We start from the raw sequence: 20,438 nt of genomic DNA, 5'->3' as shown, positions 1-20,438 counted from the left end.
TATGAAGGCAGACATGGTGTTGGAGAGGTAAGTTCTACATCCAGATTGGCAGGCAGCAGGGAGAGGGAGACTGGGCCTGACTTGATCATTTGACATCTCAGTGTCCCCCCCCTGACACCCCCTGCACACTTCTTCCAACAAGGCTATACCTACCCCAACATAAACACACCTAATGATGCCAGTCTCTATGAGCCTATGGAGGCCTTTTATTTAAACTATCCGTGTGATGTATCTGTGAACTGGGGCTGAGAGTACATCCCTGTACCACCATGCTGGGTCTGTTCTGTACTAGGGATAGAAGCCAGGGCTTCATGTATCCTAGATGGGCACTCTAGCAACTAAGCCTAGCCCCATGCCCTTGAGGGTTTTTTTTTCCCCTTATGGTGGTGGTAGTGGTTGGTTGGTTGATTGTTTTTATAGTAGAGACACAGCATCTCTACTAGATAGCTTTCGCTGGCCTGGAATTTGCTATGAAGATCAGACTAGCTTTAAATTCATAGAGACTCACCTGCCTCTGCCTCCCAAATGCTGGGATTAAAGGCTTGTGCTACAACACTGGGCCCATGCACTTACATTTTAATAATTTATTTTTACTTACATGCATTGGTGTCTTGCCTACTCTGCACGTGTGTGTGTGTGTGTGTGTGTGTGTGTGTGTGTGTGTGTGTGTGTGTGTGTGTGTGTGAAGGTGTCAGATATTGGAGTTACAGACAGTTGTGAGCTGCCATGTGGGTGCTGGGAATTGAATCCAAGCCCTCTGAAAGAGCATCCAGTACTCTTACCGCTAACCTGCACTTCAGCCCTGCACTTAGATTTTATTTTTTTTTTTCCGGAGCTGGGGACTGAACCCAGGGCCTTGCACTTGCTAGGCAAGTGCTCTACCACTGAGCTAAATCCCCAACCCCGCACTTAGATTTTAAAATTACTATTGTTACAATTATTTTTGAGACAGGATCCCGCCAGGTAATCCAGGCTGGCTTCAAACTTGCATGCACCACTATGATCAGATAAATTATTGGTAGGCCTGCTGCAGCCTCTGTCCCTGCTAAGAGAGGGAGCCAAAAGCTGGAGATTGGGTCTCACATTGAACTGACTGAACGTTCGAACCTGTGCGCGTTTTCACAGTGCCCGCCAGGGGGCGCCCGAAGCTGGCGCGGGCTGGGACAGGGGGCCCGGGCCCGCCCTGCTCACCGCTCCTCCCGCGCGGCCCCACCCGTCTCACTCCACTGCGGACAGGACAGGGCTCAGGCTGCTTGCTCTGCGCTCCCCAGATCCCTGGTGAGTGCTCCCCAAATCCCACCTCTTATCCTCGCTCCCCTCTGTAATAGTCTGTGCCCTCTCCTTCCCAGTCGCTCCCAATTCCCACACTCTTCCTCCAGGACTACCCCCACCCCTCCTCAAATCTCTGTGACTTCCCCCAACCTCCTCAGGTCTCCCCAGCCTCTCTTTAGTCCTCCCATCTCCTGTAACCTTCCACCCCACCCCCAGTTCTCCCAGTCTCTACCCAGCCTTCATCTTTGAAGACTCCCTCCTTGAAGTGGCTTTGTACCCTCCACACCCATGTCTGCTCCTTTTGGTCCATCTTGCCACCCAAGAGCCTTCTCCTGCCTCTTGAAGTGCATAGACCCTTCAGCCACTCCTAAACGTCCTTTTTGAGATGTCCCTCAGATGCCTCTTTGCATGGAATACTCATCATCTATGTCACAGATCTTCCACCCTTCCTTTTCTCCAATCCATTTTCTTTCCACCCTTCCCTCTTCCTTTGGGTCACAATGATTTTATGTTTTGATTTGCAGGGTTTGGGGTTTTGTTTGTTTGATTGTTTTGATGTTTAGATTGTCCCATCTTTGAGACAGATATGGTGGCACACTTCTTGAATCCCAAGATGTGGGAAGCAGAGGCAGGCAGATCTCAGTCTAAGGCTAACCTGGGCTACATAGTTCCAGGCCAGCCAGAGCTACATAGTGAGAATGTAGGGGAGTGGGGTGTTGGGGAGGGGTGGCTGGAGAGACTCAGCACTGGCTGCTCTTCCAGAGGTAGAGGTAGAGGATGGTCTTGAACCTCTAATCTTCTTGTGTCTACCCTCGTGCTGGGATTACAGACATGCCCTGTGCCCCACATGTTAGCTCACATCCATCTGTTACTTCAGTCCAGGGGAGTCCAAAACTCTTTTCTGGCCCCTAATGGCACTATATACACATGGTACACAGGCATACATTCTTAGAAAAGATACATAAAATATTTTTAATGAAAGAAAAAAAAGGAAAAATTGTCCCATCTTTGGCTAAGGAGAGCCATTTCAGGCTGAGAGCTGGGTGGCCTTTGAGCTGACTTAGACTGGCTTGTCCTTTCCCAACACCCCCCCCCCAGCCCCGGCCCTGGCCCCAGCCCTGGGACAGCTGTTCTCTAGGGAGCCATCAATTCTTTTTCTGAGGAATGACAGTCAGAAACTCCGATCTGAACAAAAGCTGGCTCTTTAAAGTCACTAAAGTAAGCATCTACCTATGGAGCGAGGGGAGGGACTATTACTGACAGCCCAGAGAGACTCTTTCTACTACAAAAGCTCATAAGGGTGTTGAGGGACTACAGAGAGCACAGTCTGGCTTTGGGGGTGCTCACTACTACAAGGTTGGTGAGGTTTCCCCTAATTAAACTTTCGAGACCCAAGATGGGAACCCAGCTGGAGTGCTTTCTAGCTCAGTGGTCCTGTGCAAGCTCCTGATGTCTTCCTGAGACTCAGTTTCCTCCATAAAACAGTGTGGCTAAGGTTGGGGAAGTAGCTGGGTTTGTAGCGTGCTTGCCTAGCTTGCTTGAAGCCTTAGATTCTAGGCCCCAACGCCGGACAAAGGTAGGCATACCAGTGCATATCTATAATCTCAGCACTAGAAGATCAGAGGTTCAAGATCATCCCCTGTTCAAGTGCACCGTGGAATACACAAGACACGATCTCAAAAAGAAAAGACTTAACATGAGGTTAATGATAGAGACACCGGATAAAGTCATGAAAATTAAGGGAGCTAGCACAGGGCTATGGGCGTGGCTCAATGATAACATCTCCTGCCTAGAATCCCCCAGTGAGGGGCTCAGGTATGGCTTAGCTCTACTGTGTTTGCCTAACATGCTCAAGATCCTGGGTTCTGTTCTAGCACCACACCCCAAATATGAGCTAGTGCAAAGTCTGCCTTATAGTTTTCATGCTTCTTTCCCATGCACAAGGCTCCTCCTGACCTGGGTGCACCTAGGTAGCCTCTACAGCCTGTTTCTCCTCCCTCTGTCTCTGCATCCCCTCCAGACAGTCCTCAGCTCCCAGCTCCTAAGAACCTGTCCCACACTTGGACCTTTGTACCTGCCATCCTCTGCCTAAGACCTTTGTCTTGCCTGTGCTCCACAAAGAAGCTCAGAAGTCAGCCTTTCCCAGAGCTTTGCTGACCCGTGGTCAGTTTCTCATGCCCCCTCTGGATGCCTGGAATCCAGCAGGTATCACTAATGGTTGGGTTCCCAGGCCCTCAGTTGAGGGATCTGGTTGGGAGGCAACTGGACTTTATGGCTCTTATCTTGGACAATAGCTCCTGCAGCATGGAGCAAGCCATGGGCATGTGATGTAATGGTGCAGATTGGGGAATGAGTCTCTTCGGGTCCGGGTCTTTTGAGATAGGGTCTTACATGTTGCCCGGTCTAGCTTTGAACTTCTGGTCTTCCTGCCTCTGCTTCCCAAGATTGCAGATGAACTCAACCATGCTCAGGGATGCATCTCTTCCCCAGCAGTTCCTTCCTTTGCTATATAGTCTCTCTTTTATTTTTCATAGCACTTCCTCTCCTTGAACCCAACCATGGTCAGGCTCATGCTAGCCCCCCCCCTTCCTATCCCCTGGTCACCCTGCTCCTCCCCATATCTATAGCCATATTTCCTAGCAGTCTTCCATTGAGTTCCCTTCTCTCCTGGCAGGTGAGCTCTGCACCCAGTAGTCTCTTTGGGTGACCCAGTGGGCATCGAAAGTCACCATGTTCAGCTGGCTGAAGAAGGGTGGGGCTCGGGGCCAGCGATCTGAGGCCATCCGCACCGTGACCTCGTCTCTCAAGGAGCTGTATCGCACAAAGCTTCTGCCCCTGGAGGAACACTACCGTTTCGGGTCTTTCCATTCACCAGCCCTCGAAGATGCTGACTTCGATGGTAAACCCATGGTGCTGGTGGCTGGCCAGTATAGCACCGGCAAAACCAGCTTCATCCAGTACCTCCTGGAGCAGGAGGTCCCTGGCTCCCGCGTGGGTCCTGAGCCCACCACCGACTGCTTCGTGGCTGTCATGCACGGCGAGACAGAGGGTACCGTGCCTGGAAATGCTCTCGTTGTGGACCCAGAGAAGCCCTTCCGCAAACTCAACCCTTTTGGAAACACTTTCCTCAACAGGTGTGGGAACTGCCAGCCAGGAGGGGGGCGAGGGACATCTGTCTCAGAATACTTCTGTCCTTTTCAGCTCAGATTCTCTTCTTTCTGCCTGCTTCCTTCCCTCCCTGCGTCTGCTCCTTCCCCTATTGGGGCCTGGGTTCCAATTGAGCCTCTGCCGCTGAATGCTGGGCAGCCTTGGTCAAGTGATTTAACTTCACTGTGCCTCTTAAGTTCATCTGGAAAATGAAGGTAACAACAGTGGTGACTCGGGATATCCCTAGACACAGACAGAGTTTTATATAGATCCCATGATGCCTCTGGACTTTCTTCTTTCCAGGACTTCTGTCCTTTGCACCTGCCTTTCTTTAGGGTACCCTTTTTTTTTTTTTTTTTTTTTCATGCTTGGGGTCACCACAGCACCAGGAATTGTATTAAAGGTTGCCATTAGGAAGGGTGAGAACCACTGGTATAGAGACTTAGGTTTTAGTCAAGGATTCCATGCTTTCTGTTGGCCAGCACACTGGGTCTGCTTCAAGACTTTTTCCAACCTGGTTATTTAGTCGTTCCCTGGTGTGCAGCAGAACTGACATCACTGATATCTTCCTGTTGGGTTTTTCTCTGGATTTTACTCTTGCTTCTCTCTTTTTTCCCTCCATTATTTTTATTTAAAAAATTGCTTCTATACAATATATTTTAATCATACTCTTTCCCTAACCTCCATTCATCCCAGACCCTCCCCACCTTCCTGACCACCTAACTTCATGTTCTCTTTTTCTAAAAAAAAGAAAAAAAAACAAAATTTAAATAAGCAAAATCAGTAAGGCAAAAAGTAACAAAAAATATAAAACTGTCTCTCTCCCCCTTCCCCTACCTCCACACACACTTAAACACTGAGTCTTGTTTGTGTTGGCCAAGTATTTCTGGGCATGGGACTGCTTTAGAGCAGGAGTAGGTCCAAGAAAGTCTTGCTACCAAGGGTCTAGTTTAGGGTGATAAAGCCCTAAATAAAATAAGGCTCTGGGCGTACCATGGAAGTTGAGCTGGTCGGTCAGTTTCCCACATAGGTGTGTCTGCGATTCTCTGTCCCAGGGTCTGCTCTCAGTTTGGACACACCTTCTAATGTATCTTAATCACGTACAGTCTCTCCCCATATTTGCTCACTCAAGTTTAGTCTGTAGTCCAACTCCCCAACAACGATCAGCAGCAGCTGTGAATGGAAGTCCAAGGATCTAGCAGTGGCTCTGTCCCGTGAGGCAGGCAGATAGGCAAGAGAGAGAGGAGAGAGGAGAGAGGAGGGAGGGAGGGAGAGGGGGAGAGGGGGGGGAGAGAGAGGGAGAGAGGGAGAGGGGGAGAGGGGGAGAGAGGGGGGGGAGAGGGGGGGGAGAGGGGGGGGAGAGAGAGAGAGAGAGAGAGAGAGAGAGAGACCTCTTTAGGGTACCCTTAGTATTCCTTCTTCACTTCTCCTTTTGCCCTCCTTTGTGTTGACCCCTGACCTCCTGTCTCCCTGCACTCCAGGTTTATGTGTGCCCAACTCCCCAACCAGGTCCTGGAGAGCATCAGCATCATCGACACGCCCGGCATCCTATCAGGTGCCAAGCAGAGAGTGAGCCGGGGTGAGTGAAGAGGAAGCCAGTCTGAGGGAGGAGGCTGGGCCCCTGGACCCTTGTGTCTTGGGGAAGAGGATGGTGTCTGTACACACAGGTCTGAGGGAGGAGGCTGGGGCCTTGACTTCAGTGTGCACAGTAGGTGGACTGAGCCTGTACCTTTAGATTTAATAGAGGAGACTGGGGTCTCCTTTGATTGCCCCCCTACAGGCAACTGGAGCTACAGAAGGCAGCCATTCCTTCCATGGGGGCTGGTGGTGGGGCGGGAAGACACACACGGTGAACACACTTGAACAGGCTGCTGCCACATGCCTGGGCGGGCCAGGGGGATGGAAAGGAAGAGAAGAAGAGGGACAGAGACTGGGGTAGGGGGTGTGAGATACTCAGAGAGTCCAGGAAGAGACAGGGTTGGGCAGGGAGGCCCTGGGCCCCACGCTTGTCCCTCTGAGCTCCTGGCTCAGAGGTTGGGCCACAGATGAAGCTGAGAGGGAGAATCTGGGTGGGGGCCAAGGCCTGGCCTGGAATTTATAAACAGCTGTGCAGGGGGAGCAGCGGGGAGTGAATTCCAGCAGAGCCTCCAGCGAGCACGCACGTCCCCACCCACTCCGCCCACCCTTTTAGCCCCACTCCCTTCTCAGTCTCCCCCATTCCAGTATCTGGGTCCACAGCCCCTCTGCCCATCCCTGCCACCACCACTGTCTCTAGGCCTCGGCCAGGGAATTAGGGCAAAGGAGGCAACAGTGTAGGGCAGAGGGGACCCAAGGCCAGGCGGGAGGAGGGCCCAGGACAGGGTTTGGCTCCAAAAGTGCCAGTACCCCTGGCCGCTATCCAGCAGAGCGGCCCCGAGGGAGAAACACAGGAGGCAGCTGCAGAAGCGGCCACAGTGCTCTGCCAGCTGGAGGTGGGGGGAACAGGGGCGGGGAGAGGAATTCCTGGTGTACTTAGCCCTTGGGTTGGGCCTAAATGATGGCGGGAGCCCAAGGCCCCAGCTTCCGCAGGGGATGAAGAAGGGTGGGGATGGGGATCCCCTTCCTCTGGCCCTGGAGGCATAGGAGGTGGAGCCTGTCTGTCCAGGGGGACTTGTGGGGATGGTGAGAACTGGGGAAACCCTGGGCGGGGGGTGGGGGGTGGGGGGGAGTAGTGTGTGGCATGTCCTCCGTTTTTGGTGGTGTGTGCTGGCAGGCGTGTGACGTGCAGGCCATGACTCTGAAGTTGTGTGAATTGATGGAAGTGTGTGAGTTTCAGGCTACATGTGCTATGTACCTCTAATTGTGACTAGTTGTGATTTTATGTGATCTGAAGAGATGTGGAGCAGGGGGACATAGAGGGATCCTGTGAAGTTGTTTTATTGCAGTGTTGGTGCCTTGAACACAGTAGATAAGTATGTCATGTCCCCAGCCCCTCACTGGGGGATTCTAGGCAGAGGCTCTACCACTGAGCCACGCCCTCAGCCCCTCACTGGGGGATTCTAGGCAGGGGCTCTACCACTGAGCCACGCCCCCAGCCCCTCACTGGGGGATTCTAGGAGGGGCTCTACCACTGAGCCACGCCCCCAGCTCCTCACTGGGGGATTCTAGGCAGGGGCTCTACCATTGAGTTACATAACTATGCACTTATGAAATGTGTATGCACATGTGCACGCACATGCATGCCTGGATCGGTATTTGTCTGTGTGGGTTATACCGTGCATCTTGAAAGGTGTAAAACTGCCAGAGAGAACTCATGTGGCAGTACATATTCTAGCTCTGGGAAAGCTGGGACAGGAGGATTGTGACTAGTTCGAGGCCAGCCTGGACATCATGGTAATAATTGCAGCACAGTGTGTGTTCAGATAGGCCTCCGTGCTGGAGAGTGCATTCAATTCTCTGTTCGTGGTGGTATATAGGTCCCATATCTGTGCAGGTCCTGGACTCTGACACATAAACGTGTCTGGGAGCCTGGGTCTGGCTCTAGGAGACTCTGATGCATCCAGCTATTTGATGCTGGGTGTGCATTGGCAGAGAAACCTGCCCCGGTGTAACTGTTGCCTGCGGCGTCTCGCTGGCGCAACGCCGGTCTGGACTCTGCTAGTCTTTTTTTTTTTTTTTTTTTCATTTCCTTGTTTTAGAGACAGAGTCTTATCCTGTAATTCAGGCTGATCTGGAACTCAGTGTATGTTCAGGTGGCCATCCTCCTGCCTCAGCTGCTCTTGCACTGAGATGACAGGCATGCACCAGTACCCCAGGCTTTGTTCCCTGAAACTATAACTTACGCAATCCACCTTGTATTTCTGTGCCTCAGTTTCCCGCCCAAGAATGGGGCGGAAGCTGCAGGGACTTCTGAAAAGGGTTAAATTAGCTGCATGAGGCAAATAGGTGCCTGGGTGATGGGCAAGGAGAACTGTTTTTCTTGGGTGAACATCTCGTCTCTCTGCCACGTCTCCATTCCCATGCTGACTCAACCTCCCTGCCCCCCTCTCCCCTCCCTTTCTCCATCCCTCCCTCTCTCTTTCTTTCAACCCCATGAGACACACTTTCCAAATCCAGGCCAGGGTGTATGTAGATGCTAGTGGGGGAGGAGAGGCCCAGCTGCTGCCCCTACAGTGACCTGGCCCTTCCTTCCCCAGGAACAATGCCCTTGCCCCTTCCCCTCTCACCAGTAGGGACCGCGCTGCCCCCTGAGCCTTTGGGGGCGGAGTGTGGACTGGCAGCTACAGCTACTGAGGCGGATGCCTCCTGTGTTCATGGCTTCTGTGTCTCCATGTCCTCGGCTGGAGAATGGAGTCATAAATCCCATAAATGGGATGAGTGGGTCTGTGCTACCCCAAACAAGTCAGGGCGTCAGTGATGGCCCCTTATCCTGTCATTTGCTGGCGCTGTAAGGTCTCCTCCAGGAAGTCCTTCTAGGTCCACGCTTAGGCCAGATCACAGGGAACTCTCTGCGGCTTCCAGGACTCCACATCCTAAGCTGACCACTCTGAAGATGCACTCGTCCCCAGACTCTAGGGGCAGAGCTGGCGTCACCCCAGCCTCCCTATCTGCTGGCACAATGGCACACGCCAGCTTCAGTTTTTCCCAGTGATAAGCTCTTGTGTTGTGGGGTGTGTGTGTGTGTGTGTGTGTGTGTGTGTGTGTGTGTGTGTGTGTTTGAGACAGGTTTCTCTACGTAACCCTAGCTGTATTGGAACTCTGACCTTTAACTCGCAGAGATCTACCTGCCTCTACCTACAAGTGCTGGGACCAAAGGCGTACTCCACCATGCCCGGCCTGGCTTCTGTGTTTTTTCATTTTTGGTTTTGGTTTTGGTTTTTTTTTTCATTGTTGTTGTTGTTTTTTAATTTTAGGGGATAGGCAAGTTCAGAAAGGTTAAGCTGCTTGCCTACTATGACACAGTAAATGGGGCAGGGCAGTGATTCCTGATTTGCAGGCCAGGGTAGGTCTTACACTCTCGGTTCTAAACTTTGCTCATCAGTGAACGCATAAGTGAATGAGTAAAGGGGAGAAAAACTGAAGGGATTGGATGGAAAAGGAATGAATGAATGAGGGACTGGATGGACACAAATCATTGAGCATCTATGGTGGCAAGAACAGAGCACTACTGGAGAGACAGCTCAGTGGGTAAGATTGCAAATCGCTCTTACAGAGGAAACAAGCTCGGTTCCCAGCACTGGGCTGCTCACAACCACTTGTAACTTTACCTCCAGGGGACCTGACATCTATGACTTCCATGGGTACCTGCACTTATGTGCACAGCACACACACACACACACACACACACACACACACACACAAATACATATACACACAGACACAAAGACACATGCAGGTACATATGCATACACACAGACACACAGGCAGAAACACAGATGGAGACAGACACACACGCAGGAGCAGACAACTACACAGACAAACACGCAGGAGCAGACAAACAGATACACAGACACACTCAGAGACATACACACAAACAGACCCACACAGACATACACAGATACATAGATATACATAAGGATACACACAGAGACATACACACACACGCACACACACACACACACGCACACACACACGCGCACACACACACACACACACAAGAAAACTGTCCTAGCATCTTGACCTCTTGTCACTCAATTGCTGGCACATCCAACAAGTCCCAGGAAGGACCCTGGTCAGGGGCATGGCAAGTGCTGGGAGCTGGCTCACGAGTACTGGAGTTTCTTTGAGGTCATTTTAGGATTTTTCTTTGAGACAAGGTCTAATATATAGCTCTGGGTGTCCAGGAACTCACTCTGGTAGACCAGGACTCAAACTCAAACGAGATCCGCCTGCCTCTGGCTCCGGAGTGCTGGGATTAAAGGTGTGCACTGCCATCTCTAGCTGCTTTAGGAATTTGGAAGTGTGTGTGCTGGAGGGTGGGCTGGCTCTGTGGTCAAGAGCATTTGCTGCTCTTGCAGAGGACCCAAGTTCATTTCCCAGCCACCCTTGTCAGGTACCTCACAACCACCCAAAATTCTTGCTGCAGGCAGTCTGTATGACACACTGTGGCCTCTATAGGTCCCTGTACACATGTGCACACAAAACCACACACAGACACGCACACACACGCAAAATGACAAAACTTTAAAATGTATAGAAAGTGTTTATGCATATGTGCACTAGTGTGAATGCACACACGTGTGCAGGTGCCCGAGGAGGCCAGGAGAGAACACTGGATCCCCTGGCACTGGAGTTACAGGTGAGAAGCTACCTGAAGTGGATGCTGGGCACCAACTGAACTGGGGTCTTCTGGGAGTGCAGTGTGTTCTCCGAACTGCTGAGCCCCCAACTTCAGCATCTGAAAGTATTGTTATTATGGTTTACTTCTCGTGTGGCTATAGGTGGGTATATGCCACAGCGTATGAGAGGAGGTCAGAGGTCAACTACAAGTCGTCTGCTCTGAGCCATCTCACAGGCCCCAAACACTTCAAAACAAATCCCTAATATCCTAATAGCAAATGAATGAAAAAGGCAAGGATATAGAAATCAGGAGGGTAGCGAGGTTGGGGAGGAGGCAGTGAAAAAGGGTAGGGAACATAGGTGCCTCATACCAGTAAGGCAGATGGCTTGAGGGTCTGGTCAAAAGCTGGGTGCTGAAAACTGGCAGTTATGGGACAGTCGTGGAGGCTCCGGGCTAGTTGGCATGCACAGGAATTACATGGTTAACAACGTGAGCAGCCAGTCAGTCGTAGCGCTTGCCTTAATCCCAGCACTAGGGAAGCAGAGGCAGGCAGGCGGATCTCTGAGTTCCAGGCCAGCCTGGCCCACAGAGCAAGTTCCAGAACAGCCAGGCTACACAGGGTAATCCGGTCTTCAAAACAAAACACCATTCTGAGTATCTGTACCTTCCAGTATCAGCACAAAAGAACCGTTCCTTGTGTCCCTGTCTCCTGCTTGCTCCAGGCTACGACTTCCCAGCTGTCTTGCGCTGGTTTGCTGAGCGCGTGGACCTCATCATCTTGCTCTTTGACGCCCACAAGCTGGAGATTTCTGATGAATTCTCAGAGGCCATTGGTGCCTTGCGTGGCCACGAGGACAAGATCCGCGTGGTACTCAACAAGGCAGACATGGTGGAGACACAGCAGCTGATGCGCGTCTATGGGGCGCTCATGTGGGCGCTGGGCAAGGTGGTGGGCACGCCTGAAGTCCTTCGTGTCTACATCGGCTCCTTCTGGTCCCAGCCGCTCCTTGTGCCAGACAACCGGCGTCTCTTCGAGCTGGAGGAACAGGACCTCTTCCGTGATATCCAAGGCCTACCGCGCCACGCGGCGCTGCGGAAGCTCAATGACCTAGTGAAGCGGGCGCGGCTGGTGCGGGTGAGCACATTGGGTCCGCAGGAGGACCTTGGGAAATTGAGGGAGGATTGAAAGGGAGATCAGGAGATGAGGGAGGAAGTCGGGAGGATGTATGAGCATTGAAGGAAACTGAGGAGGAATTGGAGAGGACTTTACAAGGCTATGGAGTATTGAAGGAGTCCTAGGAGTCCTAAGTTGGAAGCCTTGAAAAGGGTGGACAGATTTATCTTTTCTCTTTCTTTGCTTGTGTACCTAGGTAGGCACCTAGGTTCTAGATCAGTTAATTCTCCTGATGGATTGGTTTGGTGCAGCGTGGACTGAGGGAGTCCTGTGCAGAGGGTCCCTCTTTCACCATTGCCCTGGGTTTGCATGTCTCTATGGTTTTGTTGGCCTCCTTGCTCTCCTATCCCACTGAACAAAAGCCAAGTCCTTTTGGTGGCTGTTTTACTTTTCTTTTCCTTTTTAATTTATTTATTGTTTTATTTATTTATTTATTGTTTTTACGAGTACACTGTTGCTGTCTTCAGATACACCAGAAGAGAGCATCAGATCTCATTACAGGGGGTTGTGAGCCACCATGTGGTGGCTGGGAATTGAACTCAGGACCTTTGGAAGAGCAGTCAGTGCTCTTAACTGCTGAGTCATTTCTCCAGCCCCCAAAGTAACTAGCACATCCTGTGGTTCCAGTGGGGCTCGAACCCAGGACCTTCTGTGTATAAAGCAGATGGGATAACTGCTACACTATGGAACTGAGCCTGTCTTACTTTTCTATAGCTGTGGAGAGACACCAGGACCACGGCAACTAATAAAACATTACTGTGCTCATGGTTCCACAGGGTTAGAGTCCATGACCATTGTGATGGGGAACCTGGCAGCAGGCAGGCATGGTGCAGGAGCAACAGCTGAAAGCTTACATCAGCACAAGACAGAGAGAGCAGGAGAGTGCTCGCTGGGAATGGTGTGGTCCTTTTAAACCTCAAAGCCTACCCCTAATGACATACCTACTCCAACAAGGCCATGCCTCTAAATCCTTCCCAAACATTTCCATAAACTGGGGACCAAGTATTCAAATACATGAACCTAGAAGGTCATTCTGACTCCAATCAACACAGCAGCTCACTCCTTTCCCTACCTCCTCGCCTCTCACTCACTCCCTTCCCTTCAGCCACTGTGCTTCACACTGGCCTCAGTCCTACCTCTGGGCCTTTGTACTCAACTGCTTGCTCTTCTGGGTAGCCTTCTCTTCCTCTTGACTTTGCACAGGGATCACTCAAATGTCACCTTCTCAGGAAGGTGCCACTCCTTTAAGGAGAATATCTGCTCCAGATTTACCCCTAACCCTGTTGTGACCTCCCCACCCCCTCCGTGTTGTCATCTCCTGTGAGCCTGTCAGGGGGCCCTGTTTTCTGCCTCCTCAACTCTGTACTCAAGTACTCAGATACCTGGGGTCTTAGAATTCCTTCAGTGAGTGTCTCCAGAGCCTGGGTCTGAATTGCTCTGTAAATATTTACGGAATGAACAACGCTCTGGGGAACCTCAGCTTGAAGGAAGTCACTTCTGTGTCTAGCCCTCTGCTGGGACACGCTGGGAATGCAGCAGTGGCTATGGCTGTTCTTGCCCTGCCCAATGGGGCTCCAGGTCTGAATGCCCCAGGGCAGTTTCAGGACTCAATCTTTGCTGGAGGAGACAGACAGATCCATCCCACAGCAGTGATAGCCAAGCAAGGTCCAGTCTCAGGACCGGGTGGAATCAGGAAGGCTTAGTAGAGGAGAGGGCATCTGAGGGCATGCGCAGTTAAACTGAGGAGGGGATGGCAGTCAGAACACTGCCGATCCTGTGGACTACACCAAGGATCTTAAGCTTCGTTTTAAGGATACCAGGGAGACACGGAAAGGTTTAGCGCAGGATGACAGGATTGCACTTAAGCTGCCTTCTGGAAAGAGAAGGATTCTTGTCTAGGAAGAACCTAGGGGCATGGAGGACATAGTCTGCCTCAGGCTGGACCCCAGAGAGGAAGAGGGGCGCAAGGGGTTTGCTTTTAGAGACGAATGGAGCATTCACAAGGGAGGCCGCCAGGGAGGAGGTGGGGCAGGAAGCTGGGCAGGAGAAGAGGCCAAGAAGGTTCTCGGTGGCAGAGGCATCGAGGTGTGGTTTAAGGAGCTGAAGAGGAGTGAATCACCACCTTCAACCCCACCGCAGGAATCTTCTAAGGGAACACCAGGTGCCCAAGGCGACTGCCCCAGGAGGCCAGAGCTGTCTTTAAGTCACGAAGTCCCATCAACATCTCACTTTCCCAGTTCTTTCCTCTTGTTCATACTCTTTTCCTAGCCTTCTCTCGCTTCCCACTCCTCCCTCTCTCTTTCTCAGTACCCCCGGCCCAAACTCACTCCCCGCTGCAGGACACTCTTGGGAAGCAGAAGCTAGAGCTGGGGCCCGCGACACCGGGACCAAGGAGCAGGGCCGGACACCTGGCGCCCCGGCCAGGAGGGAGGTGGCTCCGGAAACTCAGGACAAACCCCGGCGTCCGACCCGAGCCCCGGTCCTGCCCACGCCACCCCCTTATCTCTTCCTGCCACCTTCCCATGCTTCCTCTCTGGAAAAGCCATCAACACTCCCGCCTGCCTCCTTGGCTACAGGAGCCACGGCAGGACCGCCCCTACCACGATCCTCGTAGACTCCGTCCCTCCCATTTGGGCCCCCCTGGGAGGCCACGCCCCTTGATTAACAAGCCACGCCCCTTCCATTGCCAGCTCTTGCCCATCCTCAGGCTGCGCCCCTCATTAGGCCATTCTCTCAGTCCGAACCTTCCCCATTAACTCACTCTAGCAGGCCACACCTCCTCCCCCAATGGCGCACCCACACATTCCCACACATCCTTCCTCATTAGCTGACCCACACTATCTTAAACCCTAACCCTCCCCGTTGGGCAGCCATTTTAGCCCTTCTCCTCTTTGCTTTCCCGGCAATCCCTACTCTTCCTTACTGGCTTTCTCTGCTCAACCGTGCATCTTCTCCATTGACTCCAGGTAGCAGGCGGTGACCACGCCCCTATCCTGATTGGCCTCTCTGACCTGTAGGTAATGTTTTCCTCTAGTCCTGCAAATTTATCCTTAGTTCCCCTGCCTCTGTGATTCAGTCTTCAGGGTTGGCTTTGACCAAACTTCATCATACCTTCCCACTTTGTGGGCACACTCTCCCACACACACCCCTCACAAATGACCCAGACACAATTGATTCGGTCACTGATAACAGCGCAGATGGCTTTAACGTCCCTTGAAAATGCTCTCCTTTGGTGGCCCAAGGCCATTAAGGCCAAAAAGCTGCTCGTTAAGGATTCTCTGTAACTCACCCCAGTACCTCAGTTTCATATCTCTACAAGGCAAGACACGGATGATCGTTCTGGTTCTGCCCTTTGGTGGAAGTATAAACCACTAGAAGGGATGATTCCAGAATGCTGTATGCTTGTAGACAAGATCCGGGAAGAATTTAATTTTTAAAAATCACTGTTGAATGTTGTTGTTATCATCATCATCATCATCATCATCATCATCATCATTTTATCCTGTGTGAGCATGATATATGTGCTGGGCATGCCTCTGTATGCCACATTCTACCTATTAAGGCCTGAACATGCATATTCAGCGATGGCGCTGGCTGTCAACAGCAGACATGCCTGTGGTTCATTATTCTGCCACCCCCGATTATTTTTCAATAACTTATGAGAATGGGGTCCAAAGTTTCTCAAGTTCAGCGTTTTATCCCACAATGATTTCCTGAGGGACACTGTTCGTATTGTCCCAGGACTGGAGACAGAGGAAACAGATAAGGCCTGGCAGAGCTTGTAGTTTGATGGAGGGAAATGAAGTGGTTAGATAAAATAGTCATGAGTCCAGCCCAACTGTGAAGAAGACAGGCTGGAGATCATCAGAGGGCAATGGTCTGGGCGCTTGGTTTTCATGGACAAACTCAGTGGGAAGACTGGAACAGAGCTCCAGGTAGAGAGCATGATCATATGCAAAAGCCCTGGGGTGGGGAAAATGTGCCGGTCGTTGTGAAACGCTGGCGAGCAGTATATGAAGGGGAAAGACTAGGGAGAGGCTGTAGGTGCAACTTCAGGAACCAGTCCAGGAGGGGAGGGCGGCTCTGAAGAATCATTGAAGGGTAGCTGGGGAGATGCTCAACAGTTTAGAACACTGGCTGCTTTTCTAGAGGATCCAGGTTTGGTTCCTAGAACCTACACGGCTGCTTGCAGTCAGCTGTAACTCTAGTCCCAGAGGATCTGATATCCTTTTCTGGCAACAGTGGGTTCTGTACACACATGATGCTCAGACATGCAGACAAAACGCCCATACAAGTGCATGTAGAAGTTTTTAAATGCAAACAATAAATTGAAGTCTTTCTAACCTCAGCATTCAGGAGGCTGAGGCAGGAGGGTTGCTGCAAGTTTGAATCCCGCCTGGGGTACGTATGTAGTGCAATCTTCTCTGACAATCCCAAGGGGAAGGCTGTGCATAGGGATGTACACTTGTCATCCTGGAACTCAGGAGGTGGAGGAAGGAGGACCAGGTGTTCAGGGCCAGGCTGGGTTAGAGAGAGACCCTGTTTCTGAGAGGAGGGAATGCAGAGACCCAGGCCCTGCCCGCTGCCAGCCTCCTCCTGGTGACTGTACTATGCGCTCAGGTGCGGATGTCCTTTTGCAGGTGCACGCTTACATCATCAGCTACCTGAAGAAGGAGATGCCCTCGGTGTTCGGAAAGGAAAACAAAAAGAAGCAGCTGATCTTCAAGCTGCCTGTCATCTTCGCCAAGATCCAGCTAGAGCACCACATCTCCCCAGGAGACTTCCCTGACTGCCAGAAGATGCAGGTGGGGGGCACTCCAGACTGGGAGGCAGGGTGTTGGAGAGAGTTTCCTGGGGGTCCTGAGAATGGAGCCTGGAAGGCTGTGTGGCATTTTCATTCCGGGGAACCTGGCTTTATGAGTTAGGGTCACAGAGTGCAGAGAAAACCCATATACTTAGGGTGGGGCAACCTACTATGGAGCCTGGGACCTACTGTATTTCTCTTTTCTTTTTCTTTTTAAAGATTTATTTATTTACTATATATAAGTACACTATAGCTGTCTTCAGACACACCAGAAGAGGGCATCAGATCTCATTACAGATGGTTGTGAGCCACCATGTGGTTGCTGGGATTTGAACTCAGGACCTCTGGAAGAGCAGTCAGTGCTCTTAACCACTGAGCCGTCTCTCCAGCCCATGTATTTATCTTTTCCATGCTTGTCCATAACCAAGAGTTCTCGTGGTATTAATGGCTACAGGAACTCCAGTCCTACCTGCATTACAGACAGCAAGAAGAGAGGGAGGGGCTGGGCAATGGCTCAGAGCTTAAGAGCACTCATTCCCTTATAGGGGGTCCTAGGTTCCTAGCTTACACCCACATTGCAGTTCACGACCATCTGTGACTCCAATTCTAGGGGATCCAATGCCCTCTTTTGACCTCCATGGGAACCAGACACACATGTGATGCACAGGCAGAGCTCTCATACTCATAAAATAAAAATAAATATTTTAACATAAGAAGAGAGAGAGGAGCTAGGTCCTGTATGCCTGTAACCTAAGCAATTGAAGGTAGAGACAGGAAGATCAAGGATGCAAGGAAGTCTTAGTTACAGAAGGAGTTCAAGGCTAGCCTGGGCTACATAGGACCCTATCTTTGAAAGGAGAAAGTATCTTTCTTTAAGGATACTACATTTTACATTAGTGAAAATGGTAGTTGGGGATTTAGCTCAGTGGTAGAGCGCTTGCCTAGGAAGCGCAAGGCCCTGGGTTCGGTCCCCAGCTCCAAAAAAAAAAAAAAAAAAAAAAAGAAAATGGTCCAAGTTCTAATGCCCAATATGGTAGCCACTGACTATATTAAAGCTGAGTTATACTCAGGTATGTTGGCCTTTGCCTATTAATCTCAGTGCTGGGGAAGTGTGCAAAGGCAGGATGATCAGAAGTTCAAGGCCAGTCTAGGTTACATAGAGAGTTCTAGGCCAGCCTAAGATGAGCTGCGTAGTTAGGTCCTGTCGACAGCTAGCAAAAACAAAAGAGACAGGAGAGGTGGCTCAATGGCTAAGAACATGCACACTCTTTCAGAGGACCTGGATTCAGTTCCCAGAACGAATGGCCCACATGGTGGCTCACAACCATCTGTAACTCCAGTTTTAGGGGATGTGATACCCTCTTCAGACCTCTGTGGGTTTCGACATATATGAGGTGCGCATGAACTAGTGCAAACGCATACACAAACATAGAAATAATAAATTAAAAATAAACAAAATGGAGTTACAGATCAAGCTACTTTACGTAACCACATGCAGCCTGTGGATACCATATTAAACTGGGTAATGCAACTTGTGCTTAAAAACAATTGGCTGGAACTTAGTCACATGGCCAGCTGGCTGTCCAGCATGCTAAGAAGTGTAGCCTTTCCCGTAGGCAGGCAGGCTCTCTGGTGCTTTAACACACCCGGCTACTGGGGAAAGCTGAGGTGGGAAGATGACAAGTTGAAGGCCAGTGTTCACACCTTAGAAAGACCATGTCTCAAACAGTTTAAAATAAGCAAAAGAGAATTGGTGGTACAAACGGGCTTGTGATGACATTTGTAAAGTGAAAGCAGAAAAGTCAGAAGCCTGAGAACACCTCTTTACACAGTGAATTGGAGGGCAGCCTGGGTTAGACGAGACTCTTGGCTCAAAGGGTGGGTAATTGTAAAACAGGACTGGGCTCATTTGTGAAGATTATTGGCCTAAAATCCCCCCAGTGAGGAGCTGAGGGCATGGACTTATGTTCGTGCCCCGGGCCTGTGAGCTTTTCCTTTCCTCCCACAGGAGCTGCTGATGGCACATGACTTCACCAAGTTCCACTCCCTAAAGCCGAAGCTGCTGGAGGCGCTGGACGAGATGCTGACCCACGACATTGCCAAGCTTATGCCGCTGCTTCGGCAGGAGGAGCTGGAGAGTGTCGAGGCTGGCGTGCAGGGTGGTGCGTTTGAGGGCACCCGCATGGGCCCCTTCGTGGAGCGGGGCCCTGACGAAGCAATAGAAGATGGCGAGGAGGGCTCAGAAGATGATGCCGAATGGGTGGTGACCAAGGACAAGTCCAAATACGATGAAATCTTCTACAATTTAGCGCCTGCTGATGGCAAGCTGAGTGGCTCTAAGGCCAAAACCTGGATGGTGGGCACCAAGCTACCCAACTCCGTGCTGGGGCGAATCTGGAAGCTGAGCGATGTCGACCGAGATGGCATGCTGGATGATGAGGAGTTCGCCCTGGCCAGCCACCTCATTGAGGCTAAGCTCGAAGGCCATGGGCTACCCACCAACCTACCCCGCCGCCTGGTGCCACCTTCTAAGCGACGACAGAAGGGCTCTGCTGAGTGAGACAGCAGGGACTGCTGGCCCACCCTCCCACTTTGCCCTGCGGTGGCTCCCCAGCTCCAGTCAGCTACACGGCTACACGCGGATCCCTGCTCTGGCCCACTGACCCTGCCTACCCACCCTGTCTGGCTATAAGGACTTGAGGGGGAAGCTTCTCTCCTACACCAGACATTCAGTCAAGGCACTTATAGAGGACCAGGTGGGGGAGTGACAAACCTTCTCTGTCTGTCCTTCACCTTCACATACACAAGGGCTTATCACAGAAACACACACATCCATCCAGCCATCATTCATATAAAGACTTTTTTTTCTTTTATTTTTTTGAAAGTGTCTCACGTAACCTAGGCTAGCCTTGAACTTCTTATGTAGCTGAGGATGACCTTGAACTCTTCATCTTCCTGGCTCCACTTCTTGACTGCTGGAGTTTCAGTCATGAATCAGCATGCCTGGTTTATGCAGTCCTGGGATATGAACCCAGGGCCTCCTGCATGCTAGGCAAGCACTCTGTCAACTGAGCTACGTCCACAGCCCCGTCCAGATATTTATTGAGCATTTACTGTATGCTGGGCCCTGGTGGAACCAACTCTCAGGAGTGTGACATCTACATAGTCACACAAACACTGATACCAGCATGACCCCTTTTTATAGGTAAGCAGCTACTGTTACTCAGCCATGCTAAGTCTCCATTATGTCTTCAGGTCTCAGTCATTGGGGGTTCAGAGCAGACACCTGGCTTCCTTTTCCTCATGTGGACCTCTCTTTCACTTTCCTACCCACAAATCCTAAATTCTGACCACATTCAGTTCACAAAGATTATGCAGCTGATAGAAAAACCACAACTTCCTGGCTCCTTTGAGGATGGTTCCCATAGTCTCCCCAGTGTGTGTGTGAGATTGGGAGCCAAAGTATCTGGCCCTTTTATCCACCTTCAGGTCACATTTAAGTAGAGTCCCTATCAAAGACAGAGACCATGGGATGGGGATAGCAGATGCCTTACCAAAGCCCAGGGTTTCACGGATATCCTGGGGGTGGGGAGGATTGGGAATTCTCGGTGCTATAGACTTTCCTCCAATCTACAGGGGCCCCACACTATGTCTTCACCAACTTAGTACATGACCCTGGTGGGAGACAAAAAAGATGGGGGGAGGGAGGGAAGGACAGCTAGAAGGGGCTGAAAACCCAAGAGTGTCCCCTACAGGGCCAATAAAGCCAAACCTGCTGCTTG

General features: G+C 51.2%; 1 protein-coding gene across 2 annotated transcripts; it reads left to right on the top strand.

Moving 5' to 3' along the window:
- The first annotated feature begins 1,220 nt into the window (after nucleotides 1-1,220).
- On the top strand, nucleotides 1,221-20,438 carry Ehd2 (EH-domain containing 2). 2 transcript variants are annotated; one of them, XM_039081636.2, is made up of 7 exons: nucleotides 1,221-1,278; nucleotides 3,293-3,477; nucleotides 3,947-4,406; nucleotides 5,901-5,998; nucleotides 11,401-11,813; nucleotides 16,493-16,657; nucleotides 18,665-20,438. In XM_039081636.2, the coding sequence occupies exons 3-7, from the start codon at nucleotides 4,003-4,005 to the stop codon at nucleotides 19,214-19,216; spliced, it is 1,632 nt and encodes a 543-aa protein (XP_038937564.1). In that variant the 5' UTR covers nucleotides 1,221-1,278; nucleotides 3,293-3,477; nucleotides 3,947-4,002; the 3' UTR covers nucleotides 19,217-20,438. The 2 variants fall into 2 exon arrangements, with proteins under 2 accessions (XP_038937564.1, NP_001020068.1); NM_001024897.1 differs by lacking the exon at nucleotides 3,293-3,477 and having other exon boundaries at nucleotides 1,252-1,278; nucleotides 18,665-19,529.

The sequence above is a fragment of the Rattus norvegicus genome, chromosome 1 (genome assembly GCF_036323735.1).
Source record: "Rattus norvegicus strain BN/NHsdMcwi chromosome 1, GRCr8, whole genome shotgun sequence".
Lineage (NCBI taxonomy): Eukaryota > Metazoa > Chordata > Mammalia > Rodentia > Muridae > Rattus > Rattus norvegicus.
This window is presented reverse-complemented; position numbering and strand designations above follow the sequence as displayed.